The sequence below is a fragment of the Pteropus vampyrus genome, unplaced genomic scaffold (assembly GCF_000151845.1).
Source record: "Pteropus vampyrus isolate Shadow unplaced genomic scaffold, Pvam_2.0 Scaffold394, whole genome shotgun sequence".
Classification (NCBI taxonomy): domain Eukaryota; kingdom Metazoa; phylum Chordata; class Mammalia; order Chiroptera; family Pteropodidae; genus Pteropus; species Pteropus vampyrus.
Window position 1 is genome coordinate 1,076,654 of NW_011889175.1, and position 20,559 is coordinate 1,097,212.

Below are 20,559 nucleotides of genomic sequence, written 5' to 3' on the forward strand. Positions count from 1 at the left end.
CAGCATAAGAGGAAGATTGTGGTTTTTCCTCGTGAATTTTCCAGTCCCGATTCTATTGTTGCCAAATAAATGGAGAGGAAGGGTGGGTTGCTCAATCCACAGAAAGATAACTGAAGGAGGATAACTTGCTTTTGTGGCACTAACTCTGAAGGTTGAAGAAAATACAAGAGGAGTTCCCGAGTGGTCCAGGAGGGAAGACCTGGAGATAGCATTGTTTTATTTTCCCATATAATCCACTGACTCTAAAAGTGAAGCATTGAAATATAAAGACACAGTGCGTGCACATGCGTGCGCGCGAGCGCACACACACACACATATTTTTTTTTCACCATGCCTTTTTCCCCCAGAACCATCTCTTTTGCCTACCTCTTATATAAATTGAGGTGATTCTGGGGTCAGGAGAATGGTTGTGGTAAGGGTAAGAGAAGTATAAAAGTGACTTGGCCTGGCTACTACTGGGATGGATTGGATTGGGAAAGTGATTAGGGAGTAACAGAAGTAGAGAATTGACTGCAGACATTTAACTGTCAGATTTTCTAAAGAAGGAGATGTATGATATCTGTGAATTATTTAATGTGTAGAACATCCATTGCCCATGGGCTGCAGTGTTCTTTTTCTCAGGCAACAAAATGGGAGTTTCAACTCTGCCTTTCTCATGAGCGAATAGAGAGTGATATGTTTAAAGATGGAAAGTAATAGATATATTTTCACATTTCTTTGTGGGATTCCTAGTCCTTACCAGTGTGCAGTTTCATAATGTGGTCTTTTCCTTGCAGGGCATCCAGTATTTATGTTCACTCCAAGACCTGAATTTATATTATAACAACATTCCTTCATTAGTGGAGGTATCCCGCCTACAGCCTTTACCCTTCCTCAAAGAACTAGATTTGAGACTCAATCCTGTTGTCAGGAAAGATACAGATTATAGGCTCTTTGCTGTGTACACGCTACAAACTCTGGAGAAACTGGGTGAGACCCTCCTCCTCTGTTCCTTGCCCCAGAATCTTACTTTAAACCAGCTGCCTCCTAACCTTTTGGATGTTAGCCCAGAGTGTGCACTGGCAGGATATATTTGTTTATTAGTCAATATTTATGTAACCCTTTTGTTGGCAGGATGTATGACAAGTCCTTTTATTGTTTATTGAATAACAATCTATGATTTTATCAGTCACTTCCAGCTTTAGTTTTCTTTAGTTGATGGATTCACCACCACTTCCTCCCCGCCAAAAATTTCCAGGTTGAGACTTATTTTTCCAGGTGCCCCAACTTTGCAACCATATTAGCAATAGAAAATAAATACAACAACTCTTTGGGCTTAATTGGCAAGGAACAATAAATATGCCTTCAAATGAGCTACTCTATATTTCTTTATAATTTTATTCTTCAGTATACCTTTACTGATATAAAATTTGATTTCATATGCTCCTGGGAAAGTTATTGTAGGGAGACTAAATGAAGTCTTTCAGAAATGGTGAGACTTTCAGCTTTCAGATTCGGCCATTTGGATTGTTTGCTGCCTAAGCTCTACTTTCCTGCAGAGTTGGTTACACCTATGTGGCAGTTGTTGCTATGGTATCTGTGTAGTCTCCCCGAGTTACCACTTACTGTAGTGACAACATAATAGCATTATTTTGTGACCTGTCTCTAACAAAGGATAAGACTAGTCTTTGGTTTTTACTCTGTGAATTTGGTTTTCTGACTCACTATTGTTTACTCCAAAAAAGAAACATGCTCAAATCACCATTTTTGCCTCCAGATGACCGAGCCGTACGAGAAAGTGAGAGAAAAGCTGCCAAGCTGCATTTTAGTCAGTTGGGTAACAGTGAAAATTTTCTTTTAGAGGTGGAAAAAAGGTAAGAAGATTCTTTACAGAATTTTTTTTAGTTTGTCTGGACTTAGAGAGTAGTGAATTCCTGCTTAACTTTCTTCATTTTCCAGCAGAAATCTCCACAAATTGTAAGAATCTTCAGATCAGGAATAGAAGTATCTATTCAACATACTGAGACTTATCTGGAATGAGAATCTAGCCCTCAGTGGGAACATTTCTGCTTTCTTAAACTATTGGGTCTGCTTTGTATATAATTGTTATAAATTCTCTAAAGTTGTTCAAAGCTTATAGACAGAGACACTATAAGATAACTTATCATCTCCATAAATGCTTACAAACCCTTTCTTGGTAGAGTTATAAATCAGTATGTTGTCTTTTCCTATTGAATTAGGAGGATTACATTATCATGGGCAGGGTTGTTAGAGATAGATTTGTTAAAGGATGATAAAGGAAACATTTGCAAAACCAAAAGTAAACAGACCTTGAAGCTCTAAAGTATCTGAATGGTAGACTTTTCTATTCCTTATTACTAAAATCCTATCAAAATAAGGTACAGTATCTTCTACCCCCAAAACACATGCTTTTAAAAAAAGTAGCTTTACTATTTTTGCAAAATAGAAATCCATTACAAGCAATTTAAATCATACAGGAAAGTACACTTGAAAAAAGTCAAAATCACCTCATATTTTGCTACCAAGAGTTAACTACATCTGTGAACCTAGAGACACATATAGATGTATCTATTAGTATTTTTTTCTAAAGATAAAAGTAACGTACGCTTATCGTTGAGAATTTGGAAAGTAAACACACGAAAAAACACAAAAAGTAAAATAGTAACTCATGTTTATCCCACTACCCAGAAATACACACTAGTTATATTATGATAAATATCCAAGTCTTAGGTATATATATATATGTGTATGTATGTGTATTTATATATAATAATAATGTGACATTATATGTTACATATAAATATATTAATAAAAATTGACAAATACATATAACATTTATTTTATAGTAATTTGCTTCCTCATTTTAAATTTGATATCATGAACATACCCCCACAACATTAAAAATTCTTCCCCTAAATGAGTTTTTATTGGTTTGCTTGTTTATTGCCTTTTCTTTTCACTAGAACATAAGCTCCTTAAGAGCAAAGACCTTGCTTGTCTTGTTTATGCAGTATCTAATACCTAGAACAGTGTTTGGAACATATAAGGTACTAAGAAATAATTTGTTGAATGATGAATGAGTGGAGTCAATGCCTATAGGCCTGAGATCCTTTTCTTTTCCAGTGACTTTGCCTATCTCTGCTCTGAATCCATTAGGTGTTTTATAATGTAACGCTCAGAAAGCATCCTTAGTTCTCTATTTTTTTTAGTTCTCTGTTTTTTTTTTTAGTTCCCTATTTTTAAAGTCAGTTTTATTGAGGTTAATTTACATAGAGTAAAATTCACCCTGCAGTAGAAAAAAAATGGAATGTTTCTTTAAAAATTATTTGTATATATATTTTATAAACTAATTCCAATTTTAAATGCATTGGAGTACCCTGTTTACTACAGAAATAGAGACAAATTAATGTATAATTTAATAAACTTTCTGATAAGGCAAATAATATCATCATGTTTCTGTTTAGTTACCATATAATGATTGCAAAACTAGAGGCAAAATGTTACTCAAGTGCCCAGTATTATCTTAAAAGTTCTCTAACCTTGGGTGAAAGTTGTTTTTTCTTTAAGCCTTTCTGAATTCCAGTTCCCTCAACATATAAAATGGAGATAATAGATAATAGGGGTACTTTTATGATTAAATGAAAGGGTGGATGTAAAATGCCTGGCTCATAATCTAAGTTGTCTGTACTTACTGTACTTCCTAATCTAGCTGTAGTACATCAGTCAGGGGCAAACACTTGCCTTTTTTATCTGTTTTTCTAATGGCTATAGTTGTCTCCAGTATAATTCTTGGCAGCATAACCTTCCTTTCTGTGTCCTGTACTTTTTAATTCAAAAGAAAATATCTTATTGTCTCAGCCATTCAGACTTAAGCTGGTGTCAAGAAAACAGAGTGTCTAAGTTCTGAATTTTCTGGCTTTCATACTTTAAAGACTGAACTGCATCATCCTCCTCTCTCATATTACCAGTAAAAATATGACTTTAAGAAAGTGGCTTTGTCTATGGCTGTGCTGCCCTGAACATGCCTGATCCCATCTGATCTTGGAAGCTAAGCAGGGTCGGGCCTGGTTAGTACTTGGATGGGAGACCACCTAGGAAGACCAGGAGCTGTAGGCATTAATTAATTAATTAATTGATTGATTAATTTAAAAAGTGGCTTTAACTTTTTAACTGAAATATTTATGAAATTAATATGTTCTAGAGCATTTAAAAAATGTGATCACCATGAATTAGTGTTTCCTAAATAGCATTTACTGGTGATCTCAGAAACCTTTTGAATTTTAAATAAATTATTCTATGTGGCAGCTCTAGGGAGAAGACAATGAAAAACTGTGTGACAAGTGAGAGCTCTGCATCAAAAGTCAGTGCTGATGTTGATAACAGGGCCGAAACTGGTACGTTTTCTTTCTCTAATCACAGATGATTAAAACATTAGTTGTTTCAGCTTTCATGGCCAATTTTGGGTAGGATGAAGACAAAATAGTTGAGAAATAACATAGATTTGAAGCAAGTACAAAATTTACTGACTGTGCTTTACCTCCTTTTTCTCACTGCCAGAAGGGCCCCATTTATTGAGCAGGCCTAAGCCAGAACCCAGCAAAGCACAAGCTGTACTCAGAGTTTAATTTCATTTATATCACTTTACATCATTAGTACATCCTGAAAATTGCGCTGCCAATCCCCAAGGATGCTTTAGCATTGCTAAGGTGATTGATTCATTAGCCAGAGACTCATGACTCATCTGCATCAATGCAGCCCACACCCAGGCCTTTCTGGGCTTCTCTACCTTGAGCTTTTGCAGCTGCAGAATCTCCTATGTTTGTGCTGTATTGCTGGGGAGTGTTGCCTGTAAGCATTGTTGGTAATCTAATATGATTAAAGTGGTTATGCCACATCAATGGTCATGCCACAGGCTAGGAGAAAGCTTTCCATTAGGCAATGGACCCTTAAGGATTAACCTGGCACTCATCGGGTGACCTTTTACTTGAGCTAACTTTCTTCTGTGTCAAGGCCTCTGTCCCTTTGAAGGATGTACTAAATTATATACAAACTCTAAAAATCAATCCTTTAAAATTTTAGCAAAAACTTAGATTGACTGCATAGTTTAGACATTAAGGGTTTTCAGTTTATAACATATAATATTTTATTTTCCTGACTTTTTATCCATGTGGTCATTTTCATAGTCTTTCATGATAAAATAGGCCACGGTGAGGTATGATTTTTATTTCTCTTTCTTGAAAATCTCAATGCACGTAGGTCATGGACCATGCATTGCTTTATTTCATTTTAAATAGCATCTTTTGTATTTTGAAATTTATTGCAATAATTTTAGAAAATAGTGAAAAGCATGAAGAATAACATTCTAATTACTCATAAGCCTGTCCCCTAAAGAGAATCTCAGTTAATTTGGTATATAGCCTTCCTGTCTTTGTTCTCAGTACAAGCATTTATATATCCATTTTCAGAAAGACAAAGATACATTGAAGTAAAATTTGCCTTTTTGTATGAGCGAAATTAAACTTCATTTATATTATATTATGTCATTAGTGCACACAAAGACTCACTCCATGAATTAAAATGTTTTAAAGTACACAATCTCTACTAAGAACAAACTGCTTTACTAGACACAGGGCCCATTTCTAAAGGTTCTTAGAAGCTCCAGCTGTTGCCTAGATTTTTTTTAATATAAAATTTATTTTGCTATCTTGAAACTTTAAAGAGCTTTACTTTCCACTGAAAATCATGTTTGCGCTAGATCCCTGGGGAGTGTGGCCTGTAAGCACTGTTAATAATTCAATATGACTAAAGTGGTTATGCCATGTTAATGGTCTTGCCGTAGGCTAGGAGAAAACTTTCTAGAGAACAGTTTTCACTAGCTCAGTTGTGCAAAACAGCGCTCTCTCACCAATTATTTAGAATAGGCAGGGACACTCCACTGTCTTGGATCTGCCTCTTAACCACATAATCTTTGTCTCTTTCAAAGGTTCCTCTCTCTTTCCTCGTACCCCTAAAAAAAAGCATACCTAGACTATGTCTTCAGACTGTCTTTTTTCTCTCTTCTTTGCCCTTATTGATCTCATCTCTTTCCATAGCTTGCTTTTATTTTCTCCCTATAGATGACTCTTAAATATACTGGTCTAGCTTTGACAACCCGTACCAGTCTCTCTGCACCAGTCCCCCATTTCTGTTGACCAACTAGTAATATACACCTGGAATCACCACTGGATAACTTTCCAGCCCCTCAAGCTAAACACAAACGAACGCTTTTCCTCCAGCCCTAAAATAGCTCCGAGTTTCATTGTTGTTACTTATTTTGGAGACTAGTGCTAGACAAGTCATTTCTGCTCTTAAAAATTTGTCTCAGCAGAATCTAGAGTACAAGATGTTTATTAGAGATCAACAGTGAAAGGAAAGAGGAAGGAAGGTTGAGCAGAGTAAGAGCTCTAGAGCAAGGACTGCTCATACCAGGCAAATGCCTGGGCCTCATTCAGTCACTGGATGTAGACTACCTGTGGAAAAGGCATGACATCAAGAGGTAGTTCTCTATAGCTGAAGCAGACTCTGAATTGCAAAACAGCTTTTGTTGCCCATATCTGGGCAACAAGTCCTTCTTTGGAGGGGATCTGGACAGTTCATCTCTGTTTCAACCTTACATGGATTGCAAGGTTGTTGGCCAAATGTATGAAACAAGGCCTTATCCAGGTATGATTACTGGTAGTTAAGTAGCCAACTATTAGTTATTTGTACCTGTATCAACATTTTAAAGCTATTTCTCTGCCATTACAAATATCAAACAATTTTCAGTGGTAAAAATATATTGAATTATGGTTCTATCACATTAGTTATGAGGGTGTAAAAACCTGACTAGACAACAATTTCATAATTACATTTGCTTTTAGAATTAAGTGCTGGATATCTTTTACAGAAAAAAATAAATTGTGGTATAAGACAAAAAAAATAATTATCTCAAAATGCAAACTGCTTCTTTTTCCTTATTTTTCCCAATTGTGGTAAATGACATACTTGGTCATAATGGCAGCAGAGCAATGCATCAGTTTTTCTTTGTTAGGTATGAGCCTGTATCTTGAATATGATGCCAGAAACATAACAACCAAAGGAAAAATAGATTAATTAGATTTCATAAAAATTAAAACTTTTGTACTTCAAAGGACATTATCAAAAAGACAATTCACAGAATGAAAGCATTGCAAATCATATATCTGACAAGAGCTCTTACAACTCAATAGCAAAAAGACAAACAACCCAATTAGAAAATGAGCAAAGAATTGAGTAGACATTTCTCCAAAAAATATATGCAGCTAGCCAACAAGCACGTGAAAGATGCTCAACATCACTAGCCCTTAGGAAAATGCAAATCAAAACCATAAGAAGATACTACTTCAATACCCACCAGGATGGCTAGAATCAAAAGGACATAATAAGTGATTGTGAAGATGTGGAGAAATTAGAACCCTCACATATTGCTGGTGAGAAAATAAAATAATATAGCTTCTTTGGAAAACAGTTTGGCAGTTTCTCAAAAAGTTAAACATAGAGTTACCATTTGGCCCAGCAATTCCACTCCTAGGTATATATTCAAGATAAATGAAAACACATCTACAAAAAGACTTGTACAATCATGAAAGCAACATTATAGCCGAAAAGTCCACCAACTGATGGATAAACAAAATATGACATATCCATATAAGTCATATTATTCAGCTTAAATATGCTACAATGTATATCTCGAAAATACAATGTTAAATGACAGAAACCAGACTCAAAAGGGCAAATATGATATTATTCCATTTGCATGAAATATCCAGAATAGGCAGAGAGTATATTAGGTCAGAGAGTATATTGACAGGGCCTGGTAGGGAGGAGAGAATTGAGAGTGACAGCTAATTGTGTTCTTTTGGGGTGATGAAATTAGATAGTGATGATGGTTGCACGACTTTATAAATATACTAAAAATCACTGAATTGTATACTGTAAAAAGGTGAATTATATGGCATGTGAATTATATCTCAATTAAAATAAAGATTCCCCCCTCCAAAGAACTTGTTAATTAATTGAGATTTGAGATGAGTGAGAGTCAAAGAACAAGTTTCTATTTTGAGGGACTAGGTGAGCAATAATGCCAAGATTAAGATGCAGGTTGGGGGTGGAGGTGAGGGCCACTAGAAGAAGTAGGCCTGGTAGTGAAGATAATGAGTTCAGTTTAGAAAATACTGACTTTTCAGTTGTCTATGAGGCACTGTTTGGGGGGCAGTTCAAGAAACCTAGGCCAGGACAGCAAAAGAGATCAGAATTAAGAAATTTAGACTTAAGGTCATCCAAATTTTATTGATAGCTGAAACCAAAGAGAAGTTATGCTAGCATTCAGCAAAGAGTTTAGACCTTGGGTAATTTGCTTGAAACAAGAAGTAGGTTGAAAGAAAAAGCTTGTGAATCTAGAAGAGAGCACCATGGCACTGATACAGTAGGAGGAAAACCAGGATGGAGCAGCTAGTGTCTGGGACACATGGGAGTGTAAGTGTTGTTCTGTAGAATAAGGGTAAGAGGAACCCTGAACCCAAAGTCACAGCTTAGTAACCATTCTCATTCTCTACTAAGAATAAGGTTAAAACCAGAAATTTCTGCTTCACCTTGTTTTCCCTATTACTACTACTATAAGAACCAGAGAACATAAACTTTGAGAGTTTGTGTTACTTTGAGAAAAGTAGTCTGTGAGTACAATGGTGGAAGAGCATCTTGTGACGAAATAATAGGACGTTTCAGTCTCAGAAAGCAGCTCGGATATTGGATACATTTTAGAGCCCCAGTGGACTTTTGGATTTTCAAAAGGCTGTCTTTATTCACTCTGTATTCTCAGTTGCCCTGGCTTCTAGGGGCTTTCTGTTGTCAGAGCCTGCAGATGAGAACTAACAGAAGAACACACTGTTTGACTAAGGTTCAAGTTTTTAAAACTATTTAATTCTTACGCAATCCTGCTAGATTAAAAACCTCCCTAAACAGAAAACTCTTATTTTCATCCAAGTTCCCCCAGAAAACCCCCAATCCCAGAATTCTACAATTAGTAAGTATTGATCAAGAATGTGCAAAAGTTTTTGTGCAAATGTTATATAATGTAATAGAAATCCTAACTAGCTCTTTTTGATAAAAGTTTCCAGGGTAGCCAGGATTAGAATGAAGTTTTCTTTTCTTTTTTCTTTTTTTCTTTTTTTTAAGTTGTTGCTCTAATCATAGGCAAAAAAAAAAAAATACTAGGATACCTAAGCATTTAGCATTCTTCTTTATAAAATAGGTCCTGATTAGTCTTTCTCTTTTTTAAATAAGGAAATCAAGGCAAAAGATGTTGGTTTTAAATGACGAGTCACCGTAGACTGCTGATGAGAGCCCTGGACATACATGCTGTCAGGAGTCTGTTCCCAGCTATCTTCCTTTGTTGATGGAGAGTGTTAAATTAGTCTCAAAGTTCATTATTTATTCACTTAGGAAATGTGCAAACTATTTGCCTTTTTCTTAATTTCTTTTGAGCACTTCATACTTTATGAAGCCATTTCATAACCATTATCTTGTTTTAACCTCACTTCAGCCCTAAGAGATAAGCAGCAGGTTAGGTGTTGTTATCATTGTTTTACAAACTAAGTGAGAGATTCAGAGAGGTTAAGCAATTTGCCCAAGTACACATGGATTCCAAGTGATGGCACCAGAACTAGCTCTCGATCCTGTGACTTTACTTCTAGTATCTTTCCATGAGACATGTTGCCTTTGACATCTGGTCAGTGCTTCATTGTGTGCTTTTTCTTTTAACACAGACTCAAACAAAGGACTTTTTATTCCCTTCCCCAACCGGGAAATAAAGGATTCCCTAATGGGCACTTCTGCAACCCAAGGCAACAGTATACCAGATCAGAAATTAGACACTTTCCCACTGGGGACACAGGTAATGTATTCACTTTCCTGCTAATCTGTTGACTAGTCAGTGATTAATATTAGTAATTCAGTGGACTTCCAATTATTTCTGACGGTCTAAGAGGACTTGTTTGATGAAGGCATTTTAGATCCTTTAAAAGAAAAAGGCAGGACAAAATGCAGAGGACCTTCTTCATTAATTTCAATCTCCCCCCACTAACCTGTCATCAAATGCAGTATATTTATACATATAGCTTTAGCACATTTTATGCTAGGTATTTTGGCCCTCAAACAGGAATGCAACTATTATAATTATGGGCTGGTTTTAAAGATTCTCCTCTCTACCCAATGTCACCATCTCCTGTTACTTTGCTTCTTACATTTTCTACCTTTGTCTTTTAATAACTGAATCTTACATCTTAGCGGTTGCTTTCCCAAAGCTACCTCTTCATTGGAACAAAATAAAAATAAAAGGAAAGGAAAAAAATAAAGAAGGCATAGAAGTTGTAGGCAGTAGGGAGGTAGAGATCATGCAAGATGGAATTTTTTAAAGAGGTTTTTAGTGAAAAAATTGGTGGGAGGGGGGATACAACCATTATGTGAGACATATTTGTATTAGTGAATATAATGCAGAACTGACTTCTTTATATTCAACTTCTTCTTTTCTATACATTGTTTTGATAAATTTTGAGCAATGAAATTGGTGAAAATAGCCAGAAAGAGAAAAAAAGAAGCAAAGACTCGGATTAATTCACAATTTGGGTAATCAACACTGTTATTAGTAAAACATTAGTAAGATTTTTTTCAGTTTGAGTATATAATACCTTCATCTTGTAAAAAGACAGATTAGCATTTAGTTGTGGGTTTTTTTTGTTTGTTTGTTTTAAGGATTCTACTTGGGTGGCATAGAAACTATCTCTTACCATTTTTAATATCTTAGTATTGATTTAAAGAAAATGGAAACAAAGGATACACCAATCCATAGTTAAAGAGCTCTTTTTAGATTAAAAAAAAATTCTTTGAAATTACTTCTTGAAGTGAAAGAAAAAAGGAAAATAAATAGCTTGCTGTGTATCCTTTTCATTTAAGAAACAGGAAGTGGGATTTCTTTCCCTGCATAACTACCAAAAAGACACTAAATATTTTAAGATGATTTTTGAAAAAGGAAACCCTAGATGGCTTCTCATTTTGTATCAATCCTTGCTTAATTGTGCCTTAGATTAATTTTCAGCCTATTAAAACTCCCAGTAGCTCCTGTGGTTGATACTCAGCTTTACCAGAAAGTAAAAAAATATGGGTGTTCTTCAAATGGGGGAAAAAAAAAAAAGGTAGAAAGGGTGGTGCCATATAACTTCTATGCTGAGTTAAAATATATACCGATATATGTTTTAGAAGCAGGGAAAATTCTAAAATATAGAAGGGAAAATATAGTATTTCACTGGTGTGTCCTTTATTAGCTAAGGATATTTTGTATTTTCAAGGATTCTCCTTACGTACTCCAAAGCAACTCTGGAAACTTTGCATTTTGGCTGTTTAAAAATAGGCTAAAACCTGGAGCTTTGCTTGCAGGTCTGTTTTTCTAGTTTGCAAAGATGGACTTGCTCACTAACAGGAAAGTGTTCTGGTGTAGTAAGCTCACCTTCTCCTAAACTTTCAAACTTTTTTTAGATGCAGGAAGTGGCAAGAAGGGAGATGCCAAGTGATAATCATCAGGAAGATGGTAAATATTTTGCTCACTGAGTATTTTTCACCACACTAATCAGAGAAATCTAGATATGATGGGATTTGAAAGAAGATGGAGATGTCTCAGCCCTGGGGCCCTATGTGGTCAACTAACTCTTTTCTGCTTTTGTGAGGGGTGTTCTGAACGCTTAGTGTTCTATGAGGCTTTTCTAGTTGGAGAGTGGATATTCTGACTTCCTTTGTTCTTGACTTTTTGTATTGGCTGACTATTCCTTGTTTCTTACCTTTCTTGCCTTCTTTTGGATTTATTATTGTTTTTATTCACCCATTTTTTCCCCTCTACTAGTTTGTAAGTTATACACTCTTTCTACACTTTTAGTATCATTTCCAAAACTACAATATGTGTCTTTAACTTATACAATTTTAAAATTAATCAATACCATAACTCTTCTCTTGGATAATTCAAACACCTTAAAGTACTTTATTCCCTTTAATTCCTTTTGATTTATGTTACTATTATAAACTTTAATTCTCTATACTTTTTTAAAACCCATAATGTATTATTTTTATAGAGTCAATGTTTATTTAAATTTATCCATGTATTTACCACTTCGCTTTTCGTTTTTTTTCACCCCAGATTTCTTTTCTGTGACTATTTTCTCTTCTAGCTTGTAGTATATATTTTAGAATTTCCTTTTGTTTAGGTCTACTGGTGATGAACTCTTTCAGTTTTTTTCTGAAAATGCCCCTATTTCACCATCATTATTAAAGGGTATTTTTGATGGGTATAAATTTCTAGATTGGCAGAATATTGAAGATATTCTACTATAGTCTATCTATTGTGGTTGGTTTTGAGAAGTCAGCTCCTGCAAGGATAATCTGTCTTTTTTTCTCTCTGGCTGCTTCTAAGAGTTTCTAGTCGGCTTTGGTTTTCCGTAGTTTTACTATGTTGTGTGTATTTCTTTTATTTATCTTGTTTGGTATTTATTACACTTGACTCTATGATTGTGTGTCATTAGTTCTGGAAAGTGTTTTAAATATTGTGTGTCCAATTTTTTCTCTCTTATCCTCTTGTGACCCTTGATTAAGTGAACATATGTCAGAGATTTTCACATTGTCCATTTTATTTCTTATTCTTTTATATTTTTCATCTTTTTTTTGTCTGATCTGCATTCTAGATAATGCCTTCAGACTCATCTTTAAGTTCACTAACATTCTATTCAGTTGTGTTTAATATGCTGTCTGCTGAATTCTTAATTTAGTTCTTTTTATTCTATAAATTTGATTTTTTTTTTTCAAATATGTTGGATCACTTTTTTATAAGTAAAAAATTTCCAGCCTGTTTTATATTTCTTTAGACATAGTAAGGATAGCTGTTGTTTAGTCACATCTGTTAATTCCAATATCTGAAGTTTTTGTGGGTATGTGTGTGTTGTCTATTTTTTCTCTACTCATTCTTGCTCATGTTGTTTTATTTTGTTTGTTTGTTTGTTTGTTTTGGCTATTGTATTTGAAAAACTATTTGTAGGAATGATTCAAAGTCATGCATAAAGATATATTTTCCAGGTCAGTTTTTCATTTGCTTCTACTAGGAGCCTGGGGCACTATTAGTCTGGGTTCACTTTAATCCAAACTCAAAATTTGAGGGTCCCTGGACCATCCAGATGATGCAAATTTGGATTACCAGTCAATATAAGAGCTGGTTTATTTCCAGTTTACCTTTACTCTGAAGGTTGTATGTTGCTCAGGGTTCCATCTTAATGTGGAGTGGGAGGAGTGGGAATGTGCAGTGATCTATCATACTCTTTACCGTGGATGGATCCTGGACTTGGACTTCTATACCTGTCACCCTAAGACTCCTTAGTGTAAAAATGACTTTAAGTGCTAGACTTACCTATGTGATTTCTGGCTGTTCCCTACAGTTTGGCCTAGAAATTCCTCACCAGCTCATTAGCCCTTTAATACTTTTAAGAACCTATATCACCCCACTTTGTTAATGTCTTCAACAGGAAGAATGGGCTGAATTATCTAGTTTTATTACTTGTTCTTAGATCCTTTTTGTTATGTAAAGATATGGTTCTATAACCTTTCCCTCCCTGTATAGGCTCATCCTGGGTAAAACATTGATATTCTTATAGGTCCTATATAAGACCTATAAAAATCTATATACTTGGTTCCACTTTTTTTTTAAGTTTATGTGGCTAACTCAGATATAGTATTTTTTTATTTTCTAAGGAAGCCCTTTAAGCATATACAGCTCTGAAAGCCCCAAAGAACACAAAGACTTCTCTTTTTGTCTGCTGCTCTACCTGCCCCACTCTGAGGCTTTTTGGAGATGACAGATCCAGCTATCTGAGAGAAATGCTTTATGGCTGGGTTAGGAATTTCACAGGTTTTGCCTTCCCTGCCATTTAATTGGCTTAGAATAGTGGTTCCCAATGTGTGAACCTAGAACCTCTGGGTGGAGTTTAGGGATGGGAGTGGGCTTAGTTTTACTGCAGGGAATCTATGAAATCATAGACCTACCAACTATGGACTATAGACTGAATACATAAGAAAACAAGTATTGTTATGTGTGGTGCACCAAATTTTTATATGAAAATAGTGTCTAGAAAACTCTGATGCTACAGTTTTAGGAGCAAATTTCTAGAGGATTAAGTTAGCATGAAATTTATCTCCGGAATATTACAGATTCTTCACCGTTTACACAATGTCCTACATACTTTTTGTTGTTCCATGTAGAAGTCCTTTCATCACTTAATGCTACTGTTTATCAAAATTGTAAGCCATCTCTTCCTGACAACTTTTTCTGGTAGACAGAGGTATGTCCAATGTACAGAGGTACCCTAACTGGGCCAAGAAGATTTCTCATTGTATTTTGTTCTTTTTTTTTTTACTCCCTCGGTGGCGGTTAGAATTCAGACACTACTCATCTCGCCAGTCCACAGTTCGATCCCCAGAGAAGATGGCTAGAGAAGGATACCGAATATCTTTTTTGGACAATAAGTCTTCAGGTTCCTCTCCAGAAAAGGACTTGATACCAAAACCTGATACTTATCAGCTTACCCATGATGCCTTATTAGGTAAACGCCTGGATGTGGGTGATTCTAGCCAGATTCATCCCTATCAGTTACCTTCAGATGTTGGTCTGGAAAACTACGATAGTCATCATTCTCAAACTCTATCCCTGCATGGAAGTCTTGGTAAAAGACCTCAGAGAAGCAAGAACTACCGAGAATATAGCATAAAGCCTTCAAATGACATGAAGGCTGCCACATCCCATTCCTGTGGAGACTTACTGACTTCTCTGTCAAACCCTGACTCCAGCACTGGAAGGCTTTTGAAGCTTAGTTCAGGTAATAGCTGCCTAGCAATTTATAGGTCTTTTCTATAGGCATGAAGATGGAAGGTATAACTGGAAACTTTGAATAAACACTTCTTAATTTCCATTAGCATTTCTTAAGTTATATTTCAGAGTTACCAGTGGTCCATGGAACCTCCAGAAATCTACAGGGTATGAGTCTAACATGACAAATATATTAGAGAAATGTGAGATATATTATAAAAATATACTGTAGACATGTGAGCTTCATATATGTTGTTTTAGTTAAATAGCATCCCAGGACATATTTCTAGTAGCATTTAGTCTTCTATTCTGAGTTACTTTTTCAGGAAAAGCTAGTTTCAGTGTAAGTGATGGAGACCACTCCAGTTATTTATTAACTTATTAAACAAAATTTATTGAATACCTACTATGTGCCAGATAATGTTCTAGCCCTGCAGATAAAGGAGCAAATAAAAATACAATTCCATGTATATTTTACCATAATAAAAAATCTCTACTTTCATAGAGCTTCTATGCTAAAGGGGTAAGACATATGATAAACAAGTTAACATATAAATATATGTCAGGTTATGATAAGTGCTGTGAAGAAAAATAAAAGAGTATAGAGTACAATAAGGAAGAAGTGATGTTTTAGACAGAATGGTCAGGGAAAGTGTCTCTGATGAGATATACAAGTAGAGACCTGAATGAATTAAAAGCGTAAACCATGTGAATAAGAGGGGAAAAACTTTCTAGACAGTAGAAATAGTAAGTGCAAAGTTTCTGAGCCTAGAACATGCTCAGCATGTTCAAGGAACAACAAGGAGGCCAGTGCAGCTGCAGCAGAGTGAGGGTGGTGAAGTGTGTAGATGAAGTCAGACTTTTATTCTGAGTGAGACCAAAAGCCATTGGGCAGTTTGAAGCAGAGGAGTAACATGATCTAACTTAAGAATTCCTGTGGCTTCTAAGTTGAGAATAGAAAATAGTAAGCAAGGGCAGAAATTTAGAAAACCATTTAAGAGGTTAGAATCCAGATAAGAGATGAAGATACCTTGGGCTAGAGAGATAGTGGTGGAGGTGGTGAGAAGTATTGATTATGAATATGTTCTGAAAATAACATCCCATGATCGGCTGATAGATTGAGGATGAAATGTTAGAGAAAGAAGGTCGTTCCAGGTTCTGAGTCTAAATATCTGGAAGAATGGAGTTATCATTTGGTAAGATGGAAAAAAGTGGGATGAATAGATTTTACAATAGATATCAAGAGTTTGGTCTTAGACATCTTAAGTTTGAGGCACCTATTAAAACTTCTCAGAGATGCCAATTTGACAATTAGACATAGTATTGAGTTCAGGGAATTAAAAGTGTGTGGATGGCATTAAAACTGAGACTGGATAAGATCTCACTTGGGGAGTAACTCTATATAGAAAAGGAATCTTACAACTAATCCTGAGCCCACCAACAATTAGAAATGCAGTGGATGCAGAGAAATCCACATGGAGAGCAAGAAAGAAGCAGCCAGTAAAGTAGAAGAAAAAACGCCAAGAGGGAATAATGTTCTGGAAGCCAAGTGAAGGATATGTTTGAAGAAAGAGGGAGTGGTCAATATAGTGTCAGGTGTTCTTAAATGAGAGAGAGTGAGCCTGCAACTGAGAAATGATTATGGTATTTGGCGGCGTGTTAGTGAGTGCCTTCAGGAGACTGGTTAACAAAAGCCTTATTGAGGTGAGTTCAAGAAAGAATTGGAAGAAAGGCAATAGAGTTACTGAATAAAAACAATCCCTTCCTTCAAGGACTTTTGCAGTGAAGAGGAGCAGAGAAATGGAATTGTAGTTGGAGGTGGGATGGGATCAAGGAAATCGTGATAAAAGTTATCCAGTAGAGGGTAAAATGATAATGCAAGAGAGAAAAGAGACAATTACAAGAAAAAAAAAATCCTTGAGTAGTCAAGAGAAGATGGAGTCCAGTCCACCAGGGGAAAGGTTGGCCTTAGATGAAGCACAGACAGCTCATCTATTATAACAAGAAGGAAGTCAGAGAATTTATGCATACAAAAACAGGTGAGTTGGTAGATTTAGTGATGGGATCACATAGATGTTTCCTTTGATTGCCTCTGCTTTTCCTAGGGAAATAAAAAGATCAGCACCTGAGAGTGAGGAAGGAGGAGAAGGTGTTGGAAGTTCGAGGAGAAGAGAGATGTGAAATAGTCATCCCAGAGAATTGAAGAGTAAATTGACTAAAAATGTATAGGATAGCTGTGCAGTACAAGGGCCCAGTTAAGATAGTGGTCATGAGTTTAAAGTGAAGATGGTGAGAAGAGATGCATATTGTTCTCCAGCCACTGCCTTGGTATAGGCAAGGAGTATGTGGACAGTTGGATTTAACCAGAGTTACGGTTTTGTCAGATGCGGGAAGAGAGAAAGGATCCAGAGAGCTGAGGGTGTGTACTGGAGAGAGGTGATTATGACCCTTGGACTCTAGGTGGGATAAAGATGAAAGTGAGACATGAGTTGAAGAGCAGGTTCATCTCTCAGCCTGTTTTCTTCACAGATCTGTATGCCACAACCCATTTCAACAGTGACCCTGCTCTGCTGGTCAATGTAGAGCAACAATTATCCACCAGCCTCGGGGATTTAACACCAGCACATGGTTCTTTCCCAAACAACTCCGCCTTGGGAGACACTCTACGGACTCTGCTGTTGCCTACTGGGACTTCAGAAAACAGAGAGAGTTTGACCAAGAGGTCATTAAGCCCATCGAGGAGAGGATTCAAACGGAAGGACAATATCCTTGCCACCCTGAATCCAAAGCATGGTTTCAGAGATGCTACAGGCAGTGAGGCAAGTGTTGGCTTGTTTGTGCTTGTGCAGGAAACACCTCAGATGCAAGACCAGAATGGTGCTGAGTTGCGGGTGGTGGTGGTTCTGACCAAGAGTGCTAGAAATTCAAAGAATTTTCAGAGGCCAGTGGTTAATGCTGCCAGTCCAAAGCCTGTGATTCTTCTGCCCTTGGGAAAGTCATTCCCCTTCTGCCACATTTCTTCATTTTTGTCACAGGGAGAATCTACTTCCAGAGCATAAACATGGTGGGGAAGTATTTTGATAATAAAAAGTGGTAGACAGTTTACCATAGAAAGAGATGCAGAAGTTGGCTGAAGAGTGATCTCTGTAGCTACCAATGTTTATCAGTTTACACATTTGCTTCGACCACAAGGGACAAACTTGCTTGAGACCTTTCTTCTAAAAGCATTGCTTTTCTGTCTAGAAATTAAAATTATTACAGTTTTTTTCTGAAGTACCAGCAAGCAGAGATGAGTTAGATTATCCAAGATATTTTTAGATGAGAGTGGTTCAGAGAATGAACAACAAATCAAGAACCATTCGCACATATGTACTATAATTCATTTTTTTAAAATTGTAGTATGGTAGTGTTATTATTCAGTTTGTACTCAGTAATTAAGTTTTGTCACTGCCTTTGCATACATCCCTCCGTGAAGAATGCGTTCTACTCTCTTTTCATTTGTTTGAACATTAATTTTTCTTCATGCCCCCCATTCATCATGAAGCCACCTCCTCTTTATTTAAAGGAATCACAGTTCTCAGGGACCTTTCTTTCCTTGGACCCATGATCTTTTGTCAAATGAATAATTTATTATTGAATCATTTACTGCCCTGTAAGGAAGCAGGAGATTTGGTTAAAAACAACTATTTCTAGTCACTAATTTTTCAGTTGTGGGAAATCTTTTTGCACATTAGCATGGGTTTACAAGGTTGATTTTTTAAAAAATTATTTTTGACACTTTAAATACTTTCTATTCAGTTTTCAAAACTTCAGAGGTGGTTATAATTTTTGTGCACCAAAGAGGGCAGTCTTGTAATACTTCTTGGCTTTTCGGTCCCTTTTTTCCATTTTCAGCTATGGATGCCTGTTTTTCCAGACAAGAGCACTGTGTGTTAATGTATTTAGTTAGGATGAAGGTACAGCATCACTTAGGATGTTTGGGGTGCTATATTCATAAGACATGTTCTAGGAAATTTTTTCACCTCTATTTCATATATATTATTAAAATAGCAATTAAAATCTCAATGCACTTTTCTGGACAATCTTAAAAACTCCCATTTCTTTTTCCCTTTTAGGGGAAAAATCTATAAAAGAGTCACTTGAATATAAATATGAAAGGAATACACTGTTTAGTTTCTAGAAAGGTATAAGTCAGAAAATTGCTAAAAAGAGCATTTAAAAAATTATTTTAAATAATCCCATGATACACAAAATCATGAATTTATGATTAGAAAATTTATTTTTAACAACTGATTTTAGAACCATAGGCAAATTATTAAAATTTATTTTAAAATGCCATAATTTGCTGAAAATTAATACTCATAAAAATTAACAAAATTATTCCAAAATTTATAAAAATTATCTCCAACTCTTACCACACTGTGATAATTGAAAGAAAATACATAAAAGCATATATGTTTCCAGGTTGCTCTATGATGTACACACAGAATTACCAATACATGAAAATCAATCACAATAAATATTCATTGTTGATAAATTCCTCTAAAGTGGCCTCGTGGTATAACCAGACTTTTTATGACTTTTCTGCCCAGTCACATTGTTAACTTCTTAAAGGATCTCATCTTTTACCTCTTCATATGTTCTTAGTCCCTTTACATACAGAACTTTCAACATATATGATCAATGCTTAGTAGATCTGTTGAATAAATGTTTGTCCCATTTGTAATGCCTTTCCCTATTAATCATAGGCCACATGTGTAACTCAAGTCATACATATCACTACCTTTGGTGGTCTCCTTCACAGCTGTTAGATATAACAGCATTAGTTAATTAATCATCTATAGCTTTTTATATTAAGAGAGCCAAAGATTGAGAAATAATTTGGCTGTTTTTTATATATATCAGCTTTCTTGAAGTCTATGAGACCCTACAGAAAAGATTGATAGATAGGCCTGCCCATTAAAATTCACAATTTCTTTTATTCATTCAGACATGAGTAAATAAATATATAAACAAATCTAAATAATTTTTAAAATTGTGAATTTTACTGGACAGATCTACCTATACACCTATATATATAAGATTCTTACTGAATAAAACATCTTTAGTACTGGGTCCAACAATAACATTTAACATTTAAAATGTTATAGGACACATTTAGTATATATTAATATGCATTAATATATATGGACATACTAAATATAAGCTTATTATGAGTTATAATTTTATGAAATTACTCCCTATTTTATATTATGATATATAATACTTTAAAAAGTGTTCTGCAGGTTTAATCTTTCCATATTAAATAGCATATTATATTGAGCCATAGATGTAAATATCAAAACATTTTTTGTTTTCTTCTAAAAATCTCTACAGAAAATTATGATATAAGATACTGTTACCTGTGAAATTATCCTTGAATATATTATTGTACTTGCATTGGACATAAATAATATTCTCTTTGAATCTAAACTGAAAGATGACATTATCTTTCTTTTTTTTTCCTCCCTTTTTTTAATGTTAACACTTTAAACATCTGGATTCTTACTTCCCTTATTGTGTAAGAATGACATGGTTGGTTTTTTTGTTTTTTTTCTTGAGCCTCTCTCTAG

The 20,559-nt window shown here is 35.4% G+C and overlaps 1 protein-coding gene and 1 pseudogene across 1 annotated transcript in view; both read left to right on the top strand.

Moving 5' to 3' along the window:
• The first annotated feature begins 1,728 nt into the window (after positions 1-1,728).
• LRRC36 (leucine rich repeat containing 36) overlaps positions 1,729-20,559 on the top strand; it is a 25,363-nt gene continuing 6,532 nt past the window's right edge. Inside the window, exons 1-6 of the mRNA XM_011380575.1 lie at positions 1,729-1,853; positions 4,306-4,394; positions 9,822-9,949; positions 11,587-11,638; positions 14,517-14,957; positions 17,477-17,860. Coding sequence (XP_011378877.1) covers positions 1,729-1,853; positions 4,306-4,394; positions 9,822-9,949; positions 11,587-11,638; positions 14,517-14,957; positions 17,477-17,860 — 1,219 coding nt within the window. The remainder of the gene's footprint in view (positions 1,854-4,305; positions 4,395-9,821; positions 9,950-11,586; positions 11,639-14,516; positions 14,958-17,476; positions 17,861-20,559) is intronic.
• Positions 3,998-4,116, top strand: LOC111731732 (annotated as a pseudogene).